The 25,578-nt window shown below is 39.3% G+C and overlaps 1 protein-coding gene across 1 annotated transcript in view; it reads left to right on the top strand.

Moving 5' to 3' along the window:
- srrm4 (serine/arginine repetitive matrix 4) overlaps window positions 1-25,578 on the top strand; it is a 65,885-nt gene that overhangs the window by 15,779 nt on the left and 24,528 nt on the right. The window contains exon 2 of the mRNA XM_032517127.1: window positions 25,044-25,178. Within this exon, the coding sequence (XP_032373018.1) occupies window positions 25,044-25,178 (135 nt within the window). The remainder of the gene's footprint in view (window positions 1-25,043; window positions 25,179-25,578) is intronic.

The raw sequence follows: 25,578 nt of genomic DNA, 5'->3' as shown, positions 1-25,578 counted from the left end.
TCTTTTTCAGTTTTGCATCGATGGAAGAATTGGTTATCACACTCGCTCTGATTCATTTGGAAAACATGAAAGCCTCTACGATAACCACATAATTAAACAGTTATTTTGGGGCATTCAATTTAAACTTGGGCTCAGCAGTGCCCTTGTAGGAGGAATGGAATCGCTTTGTCCCAGCACTCTCTTTGACTCTGAAGACAGTTTAAGGAAATCTAGTCACAATAAAGCACCAGATCTGACTACAACACTAGGCCCGGAATTAAAGATTTGCCTTTGATCCGACCAGGGCGATGCAAAAGAGCCTTTTGTCCTCATCTAAATGAGTTCCTAGGTCTGTGGAAGACTGCTAAATTATTAAGGCTGTGCTAGAAGTTTGACTCTTTGATTTTTATTTTCTTGCATTGCACCAAGGGAATCTTTGGCAAAGAATCCAAAGATTTAAAATAGAAAGTATCTGATCTAGGTTTGCAATAATCACGATGCTTCATAGACTGAAGTTGCAGAATGTCTGCCTAATCTAATCAACTTCCTCATTAACCTACATTGTCTATATTTGGATAGTATTTCAGATCTTTCTGCAGCAGAATACAGCACGCTACAGTGTATTGGGATGGACATTGAGCTGCCGGCTACAATTTGACTACAGGACACCTTCATCTTGTTTTATGTATTCAGCCAAGGTGGGGGGGGGGGGGGTTGGTTGGCCTATCAAGTGATGATTTGCGTAAGCAGATAGATCCGTGTTGGTGGCATGATCATTCCCGAGGTGGCCAAAGGGCAAATTTAATCCACTGAGATATCCACGTCAAAGTCAAAGAGCAGAATCTATTTTCAATCCACTTATCTGAGTCCTTGATTTTCTGCGGATTTGCTTTTTTTTCCAACCTAATGAAAAATGCTTTGGAAATAAGGTGGTGCACATGAATCACAACCACTGGGTGCATTTATGTACGTATGTGTGTTAAGCTTGCACTATTAATCGTTATAAAGTCGCAATCTTGATTACCCTGTTCATGATTTAATTTTTTTTTTAATGACTTTGATTCTCATTTAATTTTCTGAGCCAACTGCATCACAAACGTTAGTACTTTCTTCTGTGTGTCTTAAACATAGACTGTATAAAATAGGTTTTAAAGTGCTCCCAAGCGCTGCAGTGCTAACCCTTCTCTCATTGAAACCTCTATGTTTACAGGCTTGTCGTGATGCGCAGTGTGCTATAAGTGCCAAAAAAAATCAGTTTGGTATTGCCAATTTGTTTTTTTGTCTTGGCCAAAACAATCGTGGCAGTGAATCGTCATTTAAAGTCTTGAAAAAAATCGTGATTCACATTTTTCCCTGAATTGTGCAGGCCTAATGTGTGGTGATAGGAAATATTTGATTCAAACTCATTCTGAATAATAAGTGTCCAGCAGCAGACATGTATTCTGGTGTAGTAACAAGTCTGAATGCTTTGGATGTAGAGAAGTTGGATAAGGAATAGAGTTGTTGACTCTCCTCTTCTCCTCTTCAAGAAAACCTCTTGGCGCTTCGAGTGATTGACATATTTACTCCTAAAGTCCCCCACCATCCCTTTCTCCATCTTTCACTGCCCTTAACGACACCTCATCCTGTTGAGAATGGGCCGACGGAGGCGGGAGATTAGGGGCTAATATGGTATTGGAAAAGAGGAATAATCTCACCCTATCTTTTTTCATAAACTCAGAGGCGAGAGGACATTCCTCCAGCCTGACTGACAGACTGCTGCACTCATTGACTGACAGCCGCCAAGGTTAGGGTACGTCAGATTGAAGTCAAGTTTAAAAGCCAGTTAGCAGCGTACCGTCGTAGCCTCAGGTCATTGTGGATGACCGCCTGTGCTATCAGCTCTAATCCTGGCCTAAAGCCTCGTTCCCGATTCCCACAGGACCAATATTGCTCTGGTACGTGACGTGGTTTTGCAATCATTTCTTAGACGTATGGTGATTTTAATTCTTTGCAAATCTACCACGTCTATAATATGTAAAGTAAAAGTTTGAGGGCATATTCCTGTCTGTGTTTAGAAGAAGGACAGAGGTCTCAGAATAGTATTAATCCATTGCAAATCAAATTCTGCAGTATTTTTTTTCTCCTATTGAAATGAATGATTGCTCTGTTCCAACCCTGTCACCTAGAAATTACATTTATTATACTCCTTATGTGCTACAGTAAATATGTTTTGGGACACCGAATAACATTTCTGTCAACATTATAAGGAAATATTTTTAGATATATTTCTGCCAAGTCTGCAAAACAAACATGTTTTTATTGGGGGTTTTGTTGCAAAAATGTGCTCCTCTCAGAGCTGCTAATGCATAATTAAGAATGTCTGATAGTTTAGGAACACTAGGAACTTTTAGTTTAAATAAAGATTATAGTCTTGGTTTAACATTTAAAAAGTCAACAGTGGCATGAAGCATGAGACAGGACTTCTTTACTTAACATTTACATGAAATTACAATCTTTCCATAACCGTTGTTGCCACACCCACCACCTTCCTACAACAGCTGAAGAATATAACGTGTAAAATGTTGCCAATTAACATAATCCTGCCTTCCCTCAAAATGCATCCCTTTGAGACAGGGTTATCTGTACTTACTGTTATTAAAAATGCAGACAGAGGTGGAACAAGTTATTAACTGTGCATGCACTTGAATGACAATGTTGCTACCAATGTTTTGCAACAACCTGATTTCTTAAATGTCAAGTAAATGAGAAAGCCAGTTTCTCTAATTTGAATAATGGATTCAGAAGCCTTGTAAACACAGCTCGATATCTGCTGGAAAAACACAATATCTTAGCTATGTATACATGGTACTGGGTTTGTAACAACAGGGTTTTTACAAGAGCACATGAGCATGACTCAGAAAGGGAAACGATGTGGCAGTAGTACGGTACAATTGTGGGCAACCTCATCAGATCAGTACATTCCTGTTTCTGAATAATTAAATCTAAAATTGAAACTGACACTAAAATGAACATCATTGTCTTACAGACGTCTAAATCAGTCAGTTTCCACAGTCAAACAATGGACTATGTGTTCAAATCACACATTCAGTGAATCGTTATTATAGACTGTGTGCTCACTGTGCAGCCCATAGACCTTCAATAACATAAAATCTGCAAGCCTTGGTTCAAAATTTGGTTAGGTATAAATCTCATTCTTAAACAGTTGTATGCAAACATTGTTTACTACAGTAGTAGTTTCACCACTCTAAATCACAAAGTTATGACTTACATATTTAGATGTTTGGTTGACAGGGTCATTCATTTATTGTTCCCAACAAACTGAACCGTAGTAGCCCCATGTGAATAAGGCTTAAGTCACTTTTCATCAGGCCTCTTCTGTTTTTCATAATCTGCTTCTGCTTAAAACACTGCAAGATTCGACTCACCTTCCATTAAACTCTGTCTCCTCCAGTTCCCCTGAGAACAGAGAGTGGACTCCCCATTCCTGAGTCACTTTTATGTCGCCCTTCCCTTGGTTTTATTTACTCTATGGAAAAAGTGCTTATTGGATTTCAGTGACAAACAGGAGGGATTCAAGTTTACATCTATCTACACACTTCTCAGGCAACGCTGTTTTTCACGTTCACTCAGAGAACGGATGCATTTGCCAACAAAATGACAAAAAACATGCTGTCAAGACGCTGACGACGTTCAAAGCAGCTGACAGGCTTTGCGCCAGATGCCTCGTACATGCCTTAAGGGATTATTTTTGACCATATTTTATTTCCCAATATGTCCTGCACAGTGGAAAACGATATAAAATATGCAATTTATAATATTCAGCTGTTTACCTATGTTATTGAGCAGTGATGCTTTTCAGAGGGCTCTCAAAATAGACCAGGATTCAATATGCTATGTCCTGTTGCATTGATGAAATGTTTTCACCTTGGGAGTTACTGTAATAGCATTGTAGTTTAGTATATAGTTCTATAAGCATCACTTGTAATGAGCAGGCAGCTATGAACCCTACAGACTACCTTCATTTGGTTCTATACAAACTACAACAACAAACAAACAAATTACCGACAATCCAAGACCACATGTGCATGTCACTTTACAGTTTATACTACTCGTTACTGTATATCCACATTAATACAGTACAGTATGTGCAGCCTCACTACACTGCATGGTGAATCCTTTAAACACCACCTTCAACTTTGAGGGGGATTATCCTTTAATAAGGTTTAAGCCAAATATAAGAAGACTCTTTAATTAAGCAAATCATTCTAAGCCATGTGGCTGTGATGCTTTCAAATAAATGTCATAGTTTCATGTTTGTCACATCAGCCTCCAACCTGAAATAAAGAGAAAATTGAGGACAGTGTTCTGGTGCAGATTACTGTACATTTACACGGCTGGACAATAATGAAATGTGACATTTAAATATTTTTATTTTCAGTACAACAAAGACAATAAGAAAGGTTTGTTTGTTTGTTTTTTGGGGGGTGGGTGAAAAAAGGCAAATTATGAAACCAAAGGTGCATCTAAAACTTGATAACAATGACGTCTCTAAATGTGAATGATGTCTCTGAAATCTAATATGGAGCACAAATCCACAGAAACTGTATTACAAAAATACAAGTACAATTGTTTTAAAGAGGAATCCATTCTAAAATCAATGAAAAAACAGCCATGAGTAAGCACGATGGAGCCTAGTTGTGACTTGTTATTTACTCTCATTGTTTCCTCTTGAGGAACAGAGGTTACATAGCTAAATGAACCCCCTCAGGACCTTGATGGCATTTGCCTTCCCACACATTAAAGATAATGGAATAATTCATTTGCCCTTGAGCCGCCTGCCATGCATCCATTCAGAACTCCTTATTGGGTCGCCAGCAAATTGAATGAACCTTCTTTCCATAAAAAGGTAATGGACTCCCTCAGATAGCCCTCTAAATAACATAGATGGTAGGGGAGGTAAGATGAACCAATTTATTATCTAACTCAGAAGAAGGTGCAAACGGAGGCCAAGGTCACGCTCTCATTGATTACCAGTTCCCCTGTAGGGAAATGATAATCATGTGTACCAACATGGACCGGGGTCACCTCCAGCCATCACCAGGATGGGTTAGGAATCCTCCAGGGAGGAAGTACAGTAGGGCTCTGTCGTGGGACAATATTGTTTTAGCTTACAGGATTTATTGCACGGTTAAACAATTTCAAATGATGTGATAGCATGGTTGGAGTATACGCCAACATATTCTACTCAAACAGATACAGTACATTGATAAACAGTGAAAAAGTGACTCTAAAAGGTATTTAACATAAGAAAATACACCACATATACTATGTTAAATATACTCTTTAAGACTGATCATATAGTTTCCATTTTGTGCAAAAAAAAACAGGACATTAGTTTGAACTAGAAGCTTAATTTTAAATAAAGAAATCTTAATTTTTAAGTGAAAATGGCCATACATTTGACCAGTTGTTGGGATCATTTTTTATCAAATAATGTAAAGAATCACTAGAGGTATCTCCAAAGCTTGTTTACTTGCAGCAAGTAGAGTCAGTTTACACCACTTCAGCATAAGTACAGCAAATGACTGAAGATTATTCACAGCCGTGTCTTTATTAACGGAGTTGGGAGTCAAGTTAATCATGTGGTTCAGGCAATCAGTAGCTTTTTTTCTTATCTCTGGTCTGGCCCGGCATCTCCTCCACATTATGCGCTCAGCCCTCAGGGATACATCCTGTGCTCTTTGCAAGGTCACTCAGCTTTCATGATTACGGTAACACATGAAAGACAGAAATAGTAAAGCAGCAGTTTGGACGCAAATAGTTTAACAAAGAAGCAAAACCGTTCTAAGCATAATTTTTCCAACACCAGTTTACAATGGAATAAGCAAGTTTCTTTTTGTGCATTGTTGCCCACAGTTCTAAGAGCCAACAAAATGCATACTGTCTTATAATATGTCATGGAAGACCTGCTGTAAACATGCTTGTTATGCAAATCCAGTCTCGCCAACCTAAATCATGATGTTGGGCTGCAACACAAATCTGAATAAATTGAGAGGCCAGATAGGTAGTTAAAATTTCCATCTGGCATCTTCCTCTGCTGGTACAGCTTTAAGGAGAAAGAAAACACCTACACTCTTGAAAATGCAGGAGACTGGTAAATGAGCCCATAGAGTTGCAAAAAATGATTATCTTTATTAATTAATCTGTAATTCATTTCTTAATTAATCAATGACTCGTTTGACCTAGAAGTTGTCAGAGAATTGTTAAAAGCGTCCATCGCATTCACCTAAAGCTCTGCTGATATCAAAAATGTCTTGTTTTGTCCGTCCAAACCTAAAGTATTCAGCTTACTTTAATAGAAGCTGAAGAAAAACACGTCTTGACAATTGAGAAGCTGAAAACTGCAAATGTTTGTTGAAAAAAATAATCAATCCATTAAAAAGAATTGCAGATTATTTGCTTATTGAAAATAATTTAATTATTCCAGCTCCAATTTAAATATTTCAAGCAAGACTTTCTCTTTACTTCCATTAAAAATGTGCATGCCTGATCTCCGCTCAGAGTTAAGGTCCAGCTGAACTTTATTATAGCATTTAGTCTTTTAGGCATGTAGTTAAATGGTCCAAAATAGACACAGGCAATGACAAAATGAAATGTTTTACTTTCTAGAGAGTGCTCAAAAGAGTACAAGGAGTACCTCTCTCAAGAAGTCAAAGCCTTGTAGCTGTAAGGGATAGATTTTTCTTTGAAGATACTTTTTATGCAACATAGGGTCTGCAGAATGTTGCATAAAAAGATCACTGGACCACCATGCTACCTCTAGTTTTAGAATATTGTGTTGACTGCTTTGCTCATCTTTTACAGGCTAACGGCGTTTCTGTCTCAAAAGCAGATCAAGTCTAGCAGACAGCCAATGGCACCCACACTGATTAGCAACGAGGGGGAGAAGTGGGTGGAGAAAGTCAGGTGGTGTCTTGATTGCTCTCTGTAGTCTTCACATTCTGCATGCCGTGCTCCGTTTTTAAGATGATTGATTTAGATGTGAATGTCAGGCTGCATAGCTAATGTAAAGTAACGGACACCTGCACACACTCATACATATACGTACATACACACAGTACATGCACAGTCATGTGTAGTGGACAGCGTGGTGATACTTATTCTATGCCTGTCAGCAGAGGATTGCTTACTTGGTTGGGCCTTAGAAAGTAATAGAGAGATGATGCAAAAGGTTCTGTGAGATTGCTGCAACAGACTTTTTAAACATTTAAACATTTAGAATGATTTCTCTAAAGACACTGGAGTGAGATAATAGTATATATGTATGACATGAGAAAGAGACAGTGTGAGGGACAAATAATGCAGTGAAGTAAACAGAGGCAGAGATGGAGAGAGAGAGAGAGAGAGAGAGAGACTAGATTGAGGATATAACACCCGTGACCCATGTAACAGCACACAGGGTGTAGCAGAAGACGTGGGAGGAGGTCATGACTTTGATACACTACAGACAGCGGGTGTCACAGGAATGTGAAGCTCTACTCGGAAAACCAAGACTCTGCTTCTTGGACGAGACTCAAATAGACAGGAGGTTAAAGCAGCACAGAAACGAAGACGAAACAAGCCTGGAGGTCTGATACAAGCATACAAAGGCAGTGGGGAGTGAGTTGGCTGGAGATTGGATATGATGCCATCCACTAAGGTACATTTATAGCAACAAAATGGTGGTCGATCTGCTGGATCGTTTGGACGCTGCGCCTCCATCCGCCCGTGTGGCAAAACCTGGTAGGGGGCAAAGATGGAACAGCGATGAGAACATGAGGGAGGATCACGGGGATAGTTTACCTGATAGAGTCTCCGAGCCAAAAGCAGCGTGATAAGAGTGCATAGTGTGAAAATTGTAATTAGCACAGATGAAGAGGAAAAAGGACAAGTGTCAGGTAATTCAAGTTGTTGTAAAAACCTGAAAAAATAGAGTTTATGGTACTATTTATGTCTTATGTTGTGCAGCTTCAGTGTTAGGTTTAATGGTGGTGCTGTATATCTAACTGTTCTTTTTGGTGCTTTCCTACTTGTTTAAAAAAAAAAAAAAAAAAAAACTTTCCTAGCAAGTTTTTTCATTTAATAAAAAAAAAAAAAAAAAAAAAAGACTCAACATCTATTTCTCTACCGTAGGCAGGCAGCTCAATTTTAGGTATAATTTAGAACAAATTGAATTCCATGAATCCAATCATGAACCTCACCGTCAGCCATTTTCTGGCCAAGACATAATTTAATATAAACATACCTATTTGTAATATATATGGGATAGTGTCTACACGACTCCAGTTGTTACTTGTGACAGGACTTTAAGCCTCGCCCCCTTCCTGAAAGATGGCCCACTGCTGTATGAGGGCATCTCAATCAACAGGAAGAAGAGAAAAGAATCTTCTGTTTTCTAAATTCTGAGCCACATTCTCTTCTACTGACTTTTATCTAATGAGGGCGCAGATACTGTGAAACGTGCTCCTGTGAATAATTCATTTGGCTATTATGCATTGGAGAGGGCGTCACAGCTGAGGATGAGGTTGAAGAAAAAGAAAGATGGAAAGGCGAAAGTAAGGAAACATGATGGTCCATCCTGAACTGGTTCTCTAATTACCAGCGTATATCTAGATCTTGTCAAGAGTTTGCTCACTCTCGCTCTCCCGCGCCGAGGTGTCGATTGGCCAATTGAGTTTCATTCCGCCTGTCATTGTCAACTGCAAACCTGTTATGTTTACTGACACAAATTAGTCAGGAACTCCAGCAGCTCATTAAAGCAAGAGGGAGGGATTGAAATAGCAAAGCATACTCTATGGTCACAATCTGTTCCCACATCCAGGTCTGTACGTATATCCAGGTGTGTGAAAAAATCCTTACGGTAATGCTATGAATTATTCCCACAGAGCAACTTCAGGGAAACGTGATGGTGGATAATTGGAGGCAGATATGGGAAAAGGCAGCTCAGTAGGTCCTTAATGCACAGAGCTAGGGCAGCTGGTCTGTCAAAGCAGATTCTAAATTAGCTTCAGTGTCAGAAAAAAGTATTTTATAGTCTTCTTTGCAGTTGCTTGTAAATATTACTTACTGTTTTCACTATTAATTGGGATAGGTGTGCTGCAAAAGTTGATGGTTTTTTAGGTTCTCTTAACCAAAAAAAAACTTCACACAGAACCCAAAACTTGCACTCAATATGGAGCAACAGGAATGCCAATTCCTGAAACCATCTGTCAGCTGCTGTTTGAGTGAACAAATTATATTTCGATGGGAAAAATAAGACCCCTTCCACATCATTGGCTTGCAGGCCCATTTCCCTGATCCAACTGTTTTTTGAAAGGCTTCACTCTTTGTCTTCTTCTTTGGTCAAACTCTGAAGAAACTCTATCTGCCAATCATCCACAGGCTTTTACCTTAGCAGCTTCCTTCTGGCGTGTTCATTGCTGGTGTCATAGTGCTAATTAAACACGGGGTGCGTGCAATAATTAATTTTCGCTGCACTCCACATACATGAGACACATTAGCATATATGCAGAAGGGCCTTCAGTAATCTCCTTCACACAGGAAGAAGTGCAAGGAGGAAGTGCGCCACACAAGCCGCTAATTAAACCCAACTATGCCTGCTTCCCTCCTTCTGCCTTCACACAAAGAACCCTCTAATCACTTCTAACTAGATTTGGAAGCAAGTAATTGATGCCCACGTAAGGTTCATGATGCGTGAACGAGGAGAAACACAGTTTAGATGTTAACAATCTGGGTAAGCTGGACCATGTGACACCAGAGTTATTTCTTTTCTAAATGCGCCTGAAATGGCATTATTGATTATGACCACAAAGGGCATAACGGCGATGCTGATAACAGTGATGATGATGATGATGATGATGATGATGGGAGTAGCACCACATTGTTGGCATTCATAAGAGGTTTTGGGCTAATCAAGAGTTAGACGAGCTTTGTGAATGTTGCTATCTGCTGGGGGTGCAGTCTTTATTCCCATGTGAAAATCCCTTTTCTTTTGCTCTGCACTCCACACTGGAATAAACTTTGTGTTACATTTGGCTTTTCAAGCCAAAGCGGCTTGTAACAGGAATGAAATGTAAAGCAGCAGCCACAGGGAATGGTGCCATCTTTGTCAGAGCCTCGGGCTTCAGCCTCCAATTCACAGGGATGTGCTGTTGCCCTAACTCTGACATGAGCTCACTCTAGCAAATATTATTACCATGCAGACAGCACTGACACATACATGTAACAATATCTGACATGTCACCATCCAAATAGATCATTTCATCTCAAATCACACACACTGTGCAGCCACAGCATGTTGTGTTGAGACGTTATTGAAATGTTGACATTCCTCAACATTCCCTCCTACGTGATCTCCCCTCCTCCTCTCAGCCCGTAGCGGCTCCTATGATTAACCACAGAGCTCTTGTGAATCTGAGTACTAGCATTGTGATTTGATTTTAGCTCTACAGAGAGTAGGCAAATAGGAAGAGCTGCCAATAGAATCCAGCAGGTTTGCCCAAGTCAAATGAAGCCTTTAGGCTATGATTCAACGGTTAAAGAAAAAAATTATTTCCATAAGGGATTTATATTGCAGATTTCATTCAAATTAACTCTGGAGAAGAGCATCTATTTCCACTATTTTAATGAGCTGTTTGGACTTTAGTAATAATCAGAATCAGAATACTTTATTGATCGCCTCAGGGAAATTATTTTGTTGCAGTTGCTCACAGTCAAATTCAAGGTAAAATAAGAGTGAGAAAAGAGCAATAAGTGTATAAAGTAACATAGCTACAGTAATAAATAAATAAATAAATAAAGATGTTAAGTAGAAGACCAAAAGAACGAGATCCAGGGTGCAAGCGGAGGGTGGCTGGCATCTCCTTTAAAGATAGGATGAGAAGCACAGTCGTCCGTGAGGAGCTCGGAGTAGAGCCGCTGCTCCTTCACGTCAAAAGGAGCTAGTTGAGGTGGTTAGGACGTCTGGTAAGGATGCCTCCTGGGCGACTCCCTAGGAAGGTGTTCCAGGCACGTCCAGCTGGGCGGAGGCCTCGAGGAAGACCCAGGACTAGGTGGAGGAATTATATCTCCAACCTGGCTTGGGAACGCCTCGGGCTCCCTCGGTCGGAGCTGGTTATTGTGGCTCGGGAAAGGGAAGTTTGGGGTCCCCTGCTAGAGCTACCCCCCCCCCCCCCCCCCCCCCCCCCCCCCCCCCCCCCGCAACCCGTTACGGATAAGCGGACGAAGGTGGATGAATGGATTGATGGTTAAGTAGAAGTAAGTGAGATTAGGTCAAAAGTAAGATTAAGTTAAAAAGATTGTTTCAAATGGATTGTACGTAGATGTGATGTGAGCAACCAGTTTGAAAGTTGTAAGTCTTCTGGTAGCTGTGCCAAGAGAAATCTCAATCATTCCGAATCTTGTAGAGACGCAGAGCGTAGGTATGTGTTAGGAGATAACATAGGCACAGGCACAGTATTGCTAACCAAAATAATAGTTAGCATAAGTAATTAAACTTAACTTATTTAGTTAAACAGCAAATGTGAGTCAAAACTGCCTGCAAGTTTTTCCAGACTATAAGGTAATTTCTCTACTGTGCGACAGTAAGTCGCGTGGTTACGACACAATTGTTAGCCCATTTGTACAACAACGTCTGCTACAGAGCAATAACCTGAGAGACGAGGTTATGCTTTAATACAATGTTGTGTTTCTTGAGGAATAAATAATCAACAAACAGTCTTTAAATGCTTCAGATGCAAAGTTATTTGCTGTCAAAGTGGCGCCAAAATGAATGGGAGTCAATGGAATGCTAACAGCAGCTGATGGCTTGTTCTCCCCATAGGAGGTACGCGTTCTGGATGCTGTCTTACCCCTTTGGCAGGAACGATCCCCTGTGGTGCATCGTGTGTGTCTGAGTCTGTCACTGAAGGTGCTTCTTAGACTAACAAGTGTGTTGTGGAGTGGGTGGGAGGAGTTGTCCAGGAAGAATAGTATTTTGGACATGGTCCCCTTTCTACACTAGACTTGTTTGAGATGAGCCAGGTCTGCACAGAATCAATCACCAGCGATCGCCGCCCAATGCATGCCTGTTGGATTTGTGTCTGACTTGATCCCGACTTGCTGTTGACGTCATGCACACGTGGGCAACGATAACCTCACAAGATCAAGGCAACCAAAGTTTTGAGACCCTGACAACACAGTTGCTTTTCACCGAATGCAAGACCCAGGCGGATCCAGGGCATGCTGAGAAACGCCTGGCTCTCAACTGATCGAACAGCTGATTGGTTCAGAATCGAGTCAACATGATGTTGTTTGATATAAACTTTTTGATTTTTAATGGGAGGGATTTTAATTGCTATGTGTGTGATTTAAAGGCTTATTATGTACAGAACACATGTGTTGCTCTTAGTTACGTTTAGAAATTAGAGGGAGTACATTCGTTCTAAATTTGATTACGGATCCTCTACAGTCTATTACTTTCAGCAACAGATCGCATGTAGAGCATTTTGACAACTACTTTGTCATAATAAAAACAACTGGAGAATGTGTACAAGCTGATATATCGGTGTGATAACACTATTAATTCAGAATCAGACCTAACAGAATGTGAGTTTTCTGTGACTTGCTGTTCAGCCTGAAGGCGGCAGGAAACAGCTGGAAACTTTGGGGATGGATGGTGTCTTATTTTGCTGACGCTCTGATATTTTTGTGGCGACATTTACTTTTCCAACATATGTTGTTACTTTGTAAAACCTGCCTGTATTTCCTTTTTTTCTCAAATAATAGACTCATTCTTTAACGCACAGCATTTTAAGACACACTAGTTGATTAGCTGGAAAGAGACCACCAGGTTATCTTCTAGGAGCTTCTATTAATTAAGTATATATGTATAGAAATTAAGTATAGTTGTTAATTAAAAAATAAAATTGCATGCCTAACTTTGGAAGCATCCTACAAAACAACTTGATGGAATTATTAACAATATTTTTATATATTATGTTTACCATATTAAATATAGCTAGATAAATGTTTTTGACCTGTGGGTATCTTAAAAGGACGGCTAGGGTTAATTGAGCAACTTACGGTGTACTGTCTTAGAGTTGTTTTGAGAATCAATTTAGGTAATATCTACCTTCAACATCCAGTTTGTGCTTTTCATGTCACGTTAAATTATATTCGAACCAGAGAGCTAAGTGTCTGATTTGCCAAAAGATAAAATACCTGAAAAAAACCCAGACGGTTATTAAATAACACTTCCTGGTGTTGTGGACGTATTTCCAAATTCTTCAAACACTGTGCTGACCATGACAAAAAACAATTCTGTCCAAATACAATTTTTTTTTTTAAATAAACCCAGTCTTCAGTTGCAGTAAACGTAAAATGGATCATTGGGAAATGAAAAATAGTTTTCATCGTGCAGCAGACAGAAAGCTTTTTCGTCACATGGTTAGACAAGGATTTGAGGATTCTGGAAATACATTCAGAACAGCGGCAGATGTTGTTGAATGGTTTTCTGGGTGTTTTTTTCCAGGGAAACAGATCCCTAGCTCTGTAACTCGGATATTATGGTAATCTGTAATCTGGCTTTAAAATGTCCACCTAAGATCTGTGAACTGAATAAACTGGAGCTTCATAACATCTGTGAAAAACAATCAAGCAGTGATTTCTTATATCCTACTTATGAATTTTATTAGAATTTCAAAGTCATGAAACTTCAAAGTCTTGCCAGTGCCTTAATGAGCAGCCATGTTAGGACTGAGTGTTAAGGTAAGAGGTCACAGTTTTCTTCCTGTTTCATCCTTATCCAACCTAACCGTCCAGAGACCGTCTCTCAGTCTCTGTTGACCAATTGTTCCTCACAATAGCAGTAAAGAGAACAAAGTGCAGTAGGCCCCTTTACCCATTAGCAACTAGTCTATATCCACGACGGTACGCTTCAGGGATTGCTCCAGTGCCGCCGGATATTCCGCTGGATGTCCCTCATTTCAGCCGGATGTCCGTTACCATCCGCTTTCTTTGTGTTGCCATTTTAAACTCTGGTCGATTTATGAGGACTATGATTAACTGCTCCTTAGATCTCTGCAGGGTAAATCCAGACAGCTAGCCAGACTATCACTTTAGTTTTCTGTTGAAGGACTTAAACAAGTTTTGAACGTACACATGTTCCAACAAAACAAGTTCCTTCCCGAGGCTACTGACGCTGCCCAATACGATTATGATTGGTTTAAAGAAACGGCAATAAACCAGATCATGTTTTTCTCCTATCACAGAATGCTGTGTGGACTCGCCAGATCCTCCTCTACAGTGTTGTGAAGGAAGGTCTGGTAATGTGAGACTATAGAGCAAGATTTTCAACTGGCCAGTCCTGTAACTACACCAACAATACAGCTTTATATACTCAGGAAATTAGCATTGTGAATACATCTCTGGGTAAGTGCTCGTGGATGTGATTGGAGGTCATGGAGTTGCTCATGCATTATCATGCCTTGACACTTGACAGCCTCACATTTACAGGTGATATATAGTCACTGAGGTCCTGCACAGCCTCGCTCACACTGGCATTATAATGGCATTTTAATATTTTCTGACAGGTTTGTAGCGTTCTGATCACCCTGTGTGAACTTTGCTTGGACTTACAGTTCTTAGGTAAACACTTCCCTGGCCGGAGGCGGAGGTCTGAGCCAATCAACTCATTTGTTCTGTGTGGAAGTGATTGCTGCTGAGTGGAGGCTGTTTTAATTTGATGGATGTGTGGTTCTCCAAGCGGTGGATTTGGTTGTAATTACTCTTTGTGCTCACCGTGATAAGGAAATTAATCAAGCCATTATGTTGTTCCCATTTTATCATTGGGACACAATAATTGAATAAACCAACCTCACTTGTCGTCAATGTCACTCTGGCTCGCAGCATACTTACTCGCTGGAAGGGTAAAGGGCTCAATATTGCTGATTGGCTGATAGTGAGGCAAAGATGTTCAGCTTATTTCATATTCAAAGACTTAGGTAGTCATTTTGATTGAAATAATCAGTGACAGTTCTCCAAATGTAATTACAAAGCCACATTATCAACTATACATAGGATGGACGACAAAGTAATGCACTTTTTTTCAACAAACAGCATTAAGTTCATTGACAAATGTGTAAGAAGCATTTAATTATTCTCAAGATGAAGATGATGATAATTGTATAGAAAAGAGGAAGAAAAACGGTACATGTATGGATTGTATTTTTTTGGACATCTCTCAAATTTTGTTTTTTTTGGGAAATATTTGATAATTTAACATCTTTCGGCCTGAAACAGTTATTAAAAGGAGAGCATCAGAGAAGTTTAGAGGTAAACTCTCTCATTGGTGGAACTGCGAATGACCTATAGACATCTGAAATGTGACAAGAGGCTCCAACTGATTTTCTTGTAAGGAGTCACAATGTCAGAATGTTGGAACCCACTGTTTATCTTGAACAGCAAATGTTTAAGCTTTTTTTTTAAAGTTTATACATAAAATCTTAGTAATTATAGCTGTAAAATAAATGTAGTAGAGTAAAACAGTACATTTTGTTCCGAAATGAAGTAGAAATACGTACCAGCCTCTTAAAATTGTACTGTAGTAAATGGGGCTAGTTACTAAATTATTGAGAAAATTTACTTAGAGAATTAATTTATAGATAAATCATGAACCTTGACATTAAAATAGAAAACAGAAACCCATGCCCATCATTACCTAATTACAGCCTAGTGTACTGTCAAAGCTTAATGCTGAAGTTGGATGTTACATTTGTAACAAAATAGCGAAGACAGGAAATTGCCTGGAGCCACTGATACCTCCTAACTGCGGCTGAACAGCCATTAAATCTTTGATGTTCCCTTCCATCATTCCTTCCTCCCATCATGCATAGTAAGGAAGAAGAGGCAGCCAATTTGGGGCACAGCTCAGTCGCCCAAAAGGATTTGCATCCATCCTTGCAATTTATTCTAGCAGCAATCTAAAAAAAAAAAAAGCTATTACCCATCTGCGTAAGTTTGGTAGAAAAATCCCCTCCACTGGGGGCATTGATGGTGTGATTTTCTTAACCTTAAGAAAGGAAACGGCACTTTTACATAAAAAAGACTTGTTCCAGGGGGCATGAGAACACCCAGAACATTTTTCACAAGTGCAGCTATGCAAACTATATTAGTTTCATGGCAAACAAGTGTTGAGTAGTCAGATATCTTAGATTATACTTTCCGAAACATACCAGCTCATTCAGAATTCAAATTTAGTACAGTTTGGATGGCAGCGTCAGTGATAAAGTGGTTGAATCTTTATGTGCCTAGTTGATTGGGACTGCTTGATTGCATTGCCTTGTTTGTGTGGGAATGATTGCCTCACAGTCTCTTAACATCTAATCAATAACACTTAAAAGTACCCGCCATGCATTTAAAACGTTGGAACGGGTTTCAACGGAAGTACCTTACGAGTTAGCCCTGTGAGGGATGTGTCTGATTCACTTTGTGTGCATTTTAACGGCTCGTTTGTGTCCTTATGATAAAGTTCTTCTTGACTCAAGTCTGAAACTTGGATAAACACTCTTGGTGAAAATTAAAGTGCCTTGAGACCACCCTGTTTGGGTTTTAATTGTGGTAGTAGATCATCCCTTTCCCTGGTAATTATCTCAACTATCAGCACTCCTATAATAACTATAATCAATTGCTCCTGGTGGCTCTTACAAGGATAATGAAAAGTTTATTAGTCCCTCTGAACCTCACGAGTGGCGGGGGAACTCTTAAATCATCTGTGGACATTGGGAGAAAATATAAAAGCATCCTTTTCTGCACACTTTACTGTCACTTACACAAATTTCTCCCGAGAGGATGAAGGTCATGCGAGTCCTTCCTCCGTCTCCATTATCAGCTCCGATAGCCTTGGCGTGTTTACAAGCTTGTAACTTAGAGCAGAGCTCCTTAAGCGCTAATTTGCACAATTTGGCAACCCTTCACTTTGTATAATCAGGATGTTTGGGTTGTTATGCTGAGGGCCACTCCTCTGCAAAGAGGATACCCACTATACCCACTATACTATGGGTAGAAGTTTCTTTCAAGAGTTCTGCAGTTACTGTCAAGCATTATAAAACAAACCATCAACATTTGATTTGCATTTTCAACATACTTTTTTTGATTGAATTCCACATAATACGTGCTTTACAAATCCAGAAAGAAAATATATTTTTTAAATGTTGTTTTAAACTTCTCCACTTATCTTGTTAGGACTTCTCAAAGTGACGTATCATCCATCGATCCCCTGATTTTGTTTTCCTGTTGCTTTAGGGATAGCTGTATTGATCCTTCCATGTATATCCCCTAACTTGTTTGCCACAGTTTGTTGTTCACTTACTCTATTAGGCGCGAGTCTTCTCAGCAATCAGCAGGACAGAGCACCTGTGAGGATGGCATGGAAACCAAAATGACGCAGGGTTGACCAATATGGATTTTTTTTAGGCTTGAACTTATATGGAATCTGTATTTTTTTTTTTAAATGAAATCACCAAAAGTTAAAAGTCACCAAGTTTTATCCAAAACATCAGAATTTTTTTATTCTTAGCACAATGGAAAAACATCTAAAACACCATAAAGCTCATGATTAGACTCAAAATATTTCCACTTACTGAAACCAGTACACTTGAAAGTCAATAACACTAGCAGATCACCTATTTCAATCTTTGGGTCACAAGATGATTAAAGGAATTTAAAAAAAAAGAAGAAAAAAGAATGTCTTCTTTATTTCTGTACAAAAACTGAAGTGCAAGAAAACAATACGTATTACATGGGGTTACATACCAGGCTAATTCCAGGCCAAAAACTTCCTGGTGTCTCTGCTGGTTGCTAAGCAAGGCTAACATGCTGCTGGACATAGCTAGACTAGTATCTATCTCTTATCTAACTCCCTTCAAGAAAGCAAATAAGCATACAGTATTTCCCCTAAAATATTCCTTTCAAGCGCCACAAGCCAAAGAGTGAAAACCACTGACCCCTTCATTAGTTAAGAGCAGGTGTCTTCAATGTTTTTTTAGGCCAAGGAGTCTCAACCTGAAAGCGAGGCGAGAAGGGACCCCCCTAGTAGGAGTGCATGATATATTGAGATATATCAAGTATATCAAGATATCACGTTGACTGTGAGGCTTAGTTGTGTTTTGATTTAGAGCTCGCTTGAAACGCTGTAATGATCACGTTTCATTGGTCAGTTTCCGTGCCACTTGCTCCTGTTAGTGCACGGGGCCACAACGTGACAAACCCTATGGAGGTACCATGTGATGTGTGTGCATCTTTCAACAGAGTGAGAGTGTAAATGAACAAATATATAGAGACAAAAACGAAACAAATCATTAGTGCATGATACTATCGCCAAAAAAATAAAAACTGTTGCAGTTAATACGCCAGAGCTAGCCAAACAAGCCTCACTAGCGAGTGTTTTTGCTAGTTACACAAAGTACAACAAGAACTCAAAAAGACGTACCAAAATCACCAATGCTAGAATGTGTTATTTGGCCAAAGAAATGATGCCCATCCACACAGTGGAAAAGAAAGGCTTCAAGAAGCTTCTGAATGAACTAGACAAACTGTACCAAATTCCATCCCACACCTATTTCTCCCAGGTAGCTATCCCGGGACTTTATAAAAGGTGATGCAAGCAGAGTTTGGAGTAGGATAGATTTTTCATTCACGACGGACCTGTGGTCCAGCCACACTACGGAGCTGTATATAAGTCTAACTGTGCACTATATTGTTATGAATCTATAAATATTGTTATACAGTGTTTTTTTCCATGTAACTTTTGTAATTGTACGTATGTTTCAAAATATCAAAATTAATATCAATATATTCATATTCGACATTGCAATATCACATTTTATCAATAGCGTGCAACCCTAGTACATATATTGTATAAAATTGAGTTGCATGATAAACTGGGCCTACAATACGTGTAGGGTGGCCTAAAGCCTATACACATTCTTTTTAGGGTGCCCTACAATACTAAGCTAGTATTAACATATTCATATATCATCATGCTTTAATCTTAAACATACATGTGGAAGGCACAGTAAATCAATAAGCTTACCTGTATCATACGTAAGCATATCATCATGTTGTTGAGGTTTTTTACAAATAGCTGATTTGTCTTTGCTAATAATATGTTGAATTCATGTTAATGTATGGTTTCAGACTTATTTAGGTTTGGGGAGGGAAAGTATTAAAACAATAATTTGGCGGCCCCCCTACAGTGACTCTGAGGACCCCCTGTTGAAGATCTCTGGTTAAGAGGATATAATTCCACCTTTAAATAAAGAGTATGAATTAGGAGGTTGTGGATAATCCAGTGTCCACTTGTGCAGACATGTCTAATTAAACAAAATTAATTGAACTAAATAGACTCTGGAAGCAAAGTTTGTGAAGCTACACTGATCAATGCTGAGACGGCAAAACACAGCCGAGTGCATTTGTCTGTTTGTGCTTTCAGGAACAGATGAAATCACAGAAAATGTATGAATGGCCCTCGAGTGTCTCTCTATCTTGTAAGATCTCGTTCTGTCACGTCGGGGGTATCTATAGACACAAGGGTTAGGAAAGAAAAGGTTGCATTCGAGTGCTGTGTTTTGTTGTGTCTCCATTGATCCTCTTGACTACTGCACACACTCAAATGCCCCAGAAGGCTTCCTGAAGCAAATTATCCGGCAGTTTTCTTCACACACTTGGAGTAAACACTTGATGTGAATAAGCAGAATGCAGATGAAAATATGTCTTGCAGAATGTAATTAATGCAGCTGAGAATGCAATTTGTGTTAATCGCTGGAGTGATTTTGACACGTTTTTAATGCAAACACAGCTAGCTGTGTAGCACTGCTTTGCTGGTTAGTTAATGGCTGCCTGCATGCTTCTTGCACACCTGTACGATGTCAGCTAATGTTGTGAGTTTGAGCCCTCCCCCCGACAGCGAGCCAGTGTTGTGTAAAGCAGCTGGCAGATTACAGAGCTGCTCCTGGCAGATATTGAGGCAGTTTATCTCAATTTAATATCGCAAATGGGGTGTGGACAATGAAACTGTACACAAACTATGATGATCCTCCTGTGACACTGGCAGTCGATGATGTCTTATGAATATATCTGTGCAAAGCTGGAAGTTCAGCAGACAAGCAGATGGTTAGATGGGAAAAAAATGAAAAGGCTTAGTCTTTTCTTCTCTTTCATCTCATTTTTTTTCACCAAATAGACCCGTTAGTAATGTGACACGTGCAATCCTGCACCAAATAAACCAACCCTGTCACAAGACACGTATACAACTCATATAACTCATATTCTCACAACTCATTTAAAAAGTTGTTAGTAAAATTGTAAAAAAAAAAAAAAGCATTAGCAAATTAGCATTCACCAGCATTTCCGAAACGTAAAAAGTGACATTTTCAAATTACTTGTTTTGTCTGACCAATAGACAAATATCCAAAAATCTTCATTTGACAAAAAGAATTTATTATTTCATAATTTTCTTTAGATTGACTGGAGCTGAAACGATAAGTAGATCAATTAATCTAAAGCAGTAATACATTTTTATGGTTATGTTTAGACAGCTAAAGCACTTGTTAAAGGTTAGAGAAAGATGTGTCATGATTAAACTTTGAAAAAATCAACAGTGACTTGAAGCACAACTTGGGACGCATCATCTGTTTAAATGTTTAACCCTTTTCCTAACCTTAAAGGTTAAGTCTTGTGATATTCTATATTTTAGTTTATGTCAACAAAACCTTTGAAAAAACTAAAACCAACAACGTTTTAATCAATCTCTAGACACTTTCCCATTTCTTTCCTACTGAATATGAAAATCTTTAAAAACAAGCCGCAAATACATTTTTGTTTTTAGATATCAATTATCCAAAAAGAAGTAAGTCATTTTTTAATTTGAACTGTGGACTTGGGCACCTTTTAAGGTATACTTGGGATGGACTCAAAATAAAACATTAATTGTTTGATGTCATTTGTTAGTTTTAAGTCTGTTTTTTTTATGTTGAAACTTTTTAGGCTGATGTCTTGTTTGGGACTCCCTTGTAAAAAGAGATTCTGAATCTTAAGGGGAAAACTCCTGGTAAAATCAAATTCAAAAAAGTATATAGACATATTTTGTAAGAGACAGCATTGGCACCCCCACACACCATGCACTGCACCTATCTGAATTTGGAAACAGAGGTGAAAAGCTCATCCTCACCCTCCTTAAAAAAAAGAAAAGAAGCCCTTTCTCTCTGTTTGCTGCGACAGAGAGAAAGGGCACCATCTGTCAGTATTTGTTACCGGTCCACGTGATACCGTTTGACGGCGCTGAGGAGCCCCACGTTGACAGGAGCAAGGCACTCCCTCTGTGACAAAGACCCAAACAAGAGGTAGTCACAGCATGGTCACTCCTCTCAGCCTCCAGAATTACTCATCGCCGAGGGAGCTGTGCTGAAGCCTATATGTGCACTATGACAAATATGACGAGAGGAAGAGGTCAAAACGTCAAGAAGTGGGATGCTACCATAATCTGCAGTGTTGCAGTACACAGACAATAGCTTCACGGAGTGGCATTCCCATCACCCTATCTTTCAACAGGGAGTGGAATGCAGCTGATCTCTGCCTATGACTCCACTTTACCTGTTTTGTGGTAAACAAATCCAGTCAGGATTTTGGAGGATTAGTGTCCAAGTAATTCTTCGTCATCAAGTACTCTCACTTAATCCACTCAGTATTTGCATTCATTTAAAGCTTTTTGCCAGCTTGTTGTTTTGAATTGTCCCTTTAAATACCTACATGAATACAAACTTCTACTGTGTGTGTGTGTGTGTGTGTGTGTGTGTGTGTGTGTGTGTGTGTGTGTGTGTGTGTGTGTTGTTTGACCGATACGAACAGTCCGCAATAAACCCAGGTACTTGCAGCTTGACAAGTCTCGGCCCTGAATTGCAGAGCCAAATCAAGGGAATGTGCATCCGTGATGGCTAAATCGATTTCATTTAGAAATCATCAACCACTACTCTTAGAGTGACAGCAAATAACAAAAAGCAGAGCGGGTGGCCAGTTCAGAGAGGTTTGAACATTTAACAGCGCGGAAGTTTTAATCTTTTTGTTCTCCTGTGTCAAGTGAATTGCTCATAGGAAGTATTAACTGGTTGGAAGATCAATATCTTTTGTCACATTAAGCGTGTTGAGCAGTCAAAGACCTTTATGTATAGTTGTAAGGTCTGTTTATTACTGTGAATTGAATGCGATTTTGCTTGATCCTTATTTTAAATTGGTTTTGTTTTGGGTTTTTTTAACCATGAATCGTATTAGGCAGAAATGTTGTTTTGGTTTTTTATTGGTTTGGTTTTATATTGGTCTGAAGGGATGACACATTTGGAAGGTTTCAGATGGTTTCCATATTCTGTTTTCATTGATTAGGTTGTCAGATAGATATTCAATGAACAACACCACATATGGAAAGAAACATTGAAATTTACATATGTCTAAATGCAAATACAAGAGCAGGAGGGGAGGCGGAGGATAAATTACATAATTGCTGAAAGCAGGGAGCAGTGTAGCAGCAAGATGCAGCGCTGCTTATTGTCGGTGTGTATGGATAGTTGTGACTAAATCACCATATGGACTTCCTACTGTAGCGTTAGTTGGGATCAATCTAGAAAATAATTGTGGTGCCCCTTTCTTATCTACTGTCATGTCATCAAAGTGAATGAAGCAGTTGTTAGAAAATGTAGCCCAGATATTCTTGTGTGTCTCATTACACCTTTAGAAGATGGCAAACGGCTCCATGCTCTGTGTAGCTTTGTTCGCCAGACTCTTAACTGCTTTCAGAATCAACTCACAGAGGTCAAACCAGTAGATGATAGGATACAAACTAGGGCTGCAAAATGAATCGCAATTTTATCGAAATAGCAATATGGACTAGATCCAAATCTTTGGGGTGGGGGGAGCAATATTTGTAAGGCAAAAAATGTATCAAACCATTCTCAGAATCAGAAAAGCTTTATTGCCAAGTACGTTTTTTTACACATATAAGAAATTTGTTTTGGTGTTGTTGTACATTATTACAGCTTTCAGTTTCTATGCTCCTCATATCTGGAATAAACTCCCAGAAACTTTAGATCCGCTGTACTCTCAGTTCTTTTAAATCAAGGCTGAAGACCTTTCTATTTGATGCTGCCTTTCTTTAAATGACTAATCTTCTTTTAATTCTTATGCTGCACTGTAACTTTTATTCTTGTGTTTATGTTCTCTTTGTTTTTAACTGTCATTCATGTGTTTTAACGGTTTTTAATGCTTGTGATTTTTAACTGTTTTTACTTGTGTTTTATCTGTTTAACTGATTTTGTGTAAAGCACTTTGAATTGCCTTGTTGCTGAAATGTGCTATACAAATAAAGCTGCCTTGCCTTGCCTTGCCTTGCCTTACATGTCACACATTCTCTATTCTGAATAGACGTCCCGGCCTACAAATCCTATCCTACAAAGTAAAGAAAAACTCTTTGTTTTGTACAGATCCTCGCAAAAATCACATTATAATCATTTGTCCTTTTTTTCATTTTAAAATTTTTCAGCGAAAATGAGGATAGTGATACTAAAATGATCATTCCCTCCAATATGATGAATCCTATCGCAATCACAATATCAGTCAAAATAGATATTTTCCTCATATCTTGCAGCCCTAATACAAACCACAAAACACTGGCAAAATGTCATAACACCGCTGAAATGTCACAGACATGTCTCTTTGCTACACAAATCTAAAAGCCAACAATAATAAAGTAAGGTTCAGGATCTATCAAGATGGTCTGTGAGTTTCAGACTTCATCTTAAATAATCAACCACTGTTAGCAAATAATTAGTGAATCATTTCTCAATTTGTCACCTTAAACATAATAAATTACATACAACTATGCAGACAGCAATATCCTGTAAGCTGACCTTTTTAACAACAATCAAAGACCATTGGACAAATCACCAGGATATTGAAAGGGTTCTTTCCCGTCAGCCTCCTTGATCAGACTAATCATTCTTCCGGTGGCTGTCTTTATCTCCCCTATCAACCCTTTCAAACGCCCGGTCATGTTGGAGCACTCAGTCCGCTGTTTGACATTATTAGTTCCCTGCCGGGGGCACTCCCTCTAGTGCAGAAAACCATAGGAACGTGAAGGTGAGGAAGATGGAAACCGACGGCTCCTGCCTGCTTGTTGCAGGATGGGGGTGGCGTTGACGGCCTCATCTCTGGCTCTGATTATCTTCTCATTACAATCAGACGGGAGCCACTTGAAGAAGCGGAGAATGTGTAATTACGCTCAAATCTCCCATGACTAAAACAGAAGATAATAAGCAGGGCTAGAACTGTGTGCTTACATCTAATCACTCAGTTTATTTAGTCATTCGTTCTGCAGCCGCATTTGACTATGAAGATATTTTTGAGAGGTTCAGGTGGTAACTGTTAAATAAGTAAACACCTGACTTATAGCAGTATTGTTTGGAAGCCCGAAATAATTTGCCTTCATTTTTAAACTGCAGAAAATGTGTTTAAACACTATGCTATATTTAGACTTTAAACTATGTGACTTTTGTTTTTTCTTGATTTTTTCCTTTTATTTTTTGGTCAAGTATGTTGATAACTTAAAATGTATGGGTTTATCAGAAAAAGTTCAAAGAAAACTTTAACTATTCTTATAGCCAGGCATCTCACATGGCTGCATCTGCCCAGCACGAGATAGAATACACCATTTCCCAAAATGTCAGGGCAACTGAAGCATGTAAATAGCAACATTTCAATTGACACCGCGATTTGAATGGTAGATGGCTGATGTCCAATTTTCCCAGAGAATGGCTGGCAGGGAGAAATGGAGGAGAATAAAACACATATCCAGTAGACCAGAGGGAATAAGGTTAACCAAGCATGCTACATCCTCCTCACTATTGTATGATGGAAGCGTTAACTGTGTGGACAACTAGAGAAATCACTTTTAAAAAGTTGTCTAACTAAAAAAAAACTAAACTTTTTTGCTCTCATCGCAGCTTAGAGACAACCGCCTGCCAGCCGCTCAAGACTGATGAGAGGAAATCGGTGGACACCAGGGTGGACACAGCGGACAGACATGGCTGCATCAAAGGAAAAAGACGCAAACACCACAGTCATCGCAGGGCCAGGAGGTGAGTGAGTCTTTGCACTTTCACAATGCTCACATGCTGAGCAGGAGCACTTGGAAACCATCAAGGAGAGTATTACTATTCTTTTTTTTGTGAGAGAATCTTTTTGGCATTCAAGGGCCTTTTAGTGGTAGGACATGTTAGACATTAAAAAGGGGAGATAGGTGCAATGACATGCAGCACAGGGTCGCAGGTTAAAACCGAACCTGCAGCCGCTGAGGCTGTGTACAGGGGGGTGCACGCTCTACCAGATGAGCCAACCAGGTGCCCCTAAGGAGAGTTTTCTGATCTCAAAGAACGAGTGTTTGGGAGAGAAACTCAAGAACATGGCATCCTTTTAAAGTTGTCGGATTGTTGATAATCATGAAACATTTCCGATCATGAATGGTTTACGTTTTTGGTT

Source organism: Etheostoma spectabile, chromosome 5 (genome assembly GCF_008692095.1).
Source record: "Etheostoma spectabile isolate EspeVRDwgs_2016 chromosome 5, UIUC_Espe_1.0, whole genome shotgun sequence".
Lineage (NCBI taxonomy): Eukaryota > Metazoa > Chordata > Actinopteri > Perciformes > Percidae > Etheostoma > Etheostoma spectabile.
This window is presented reverse-complemented; position numbering and strand designations above follow the sequence as displayed.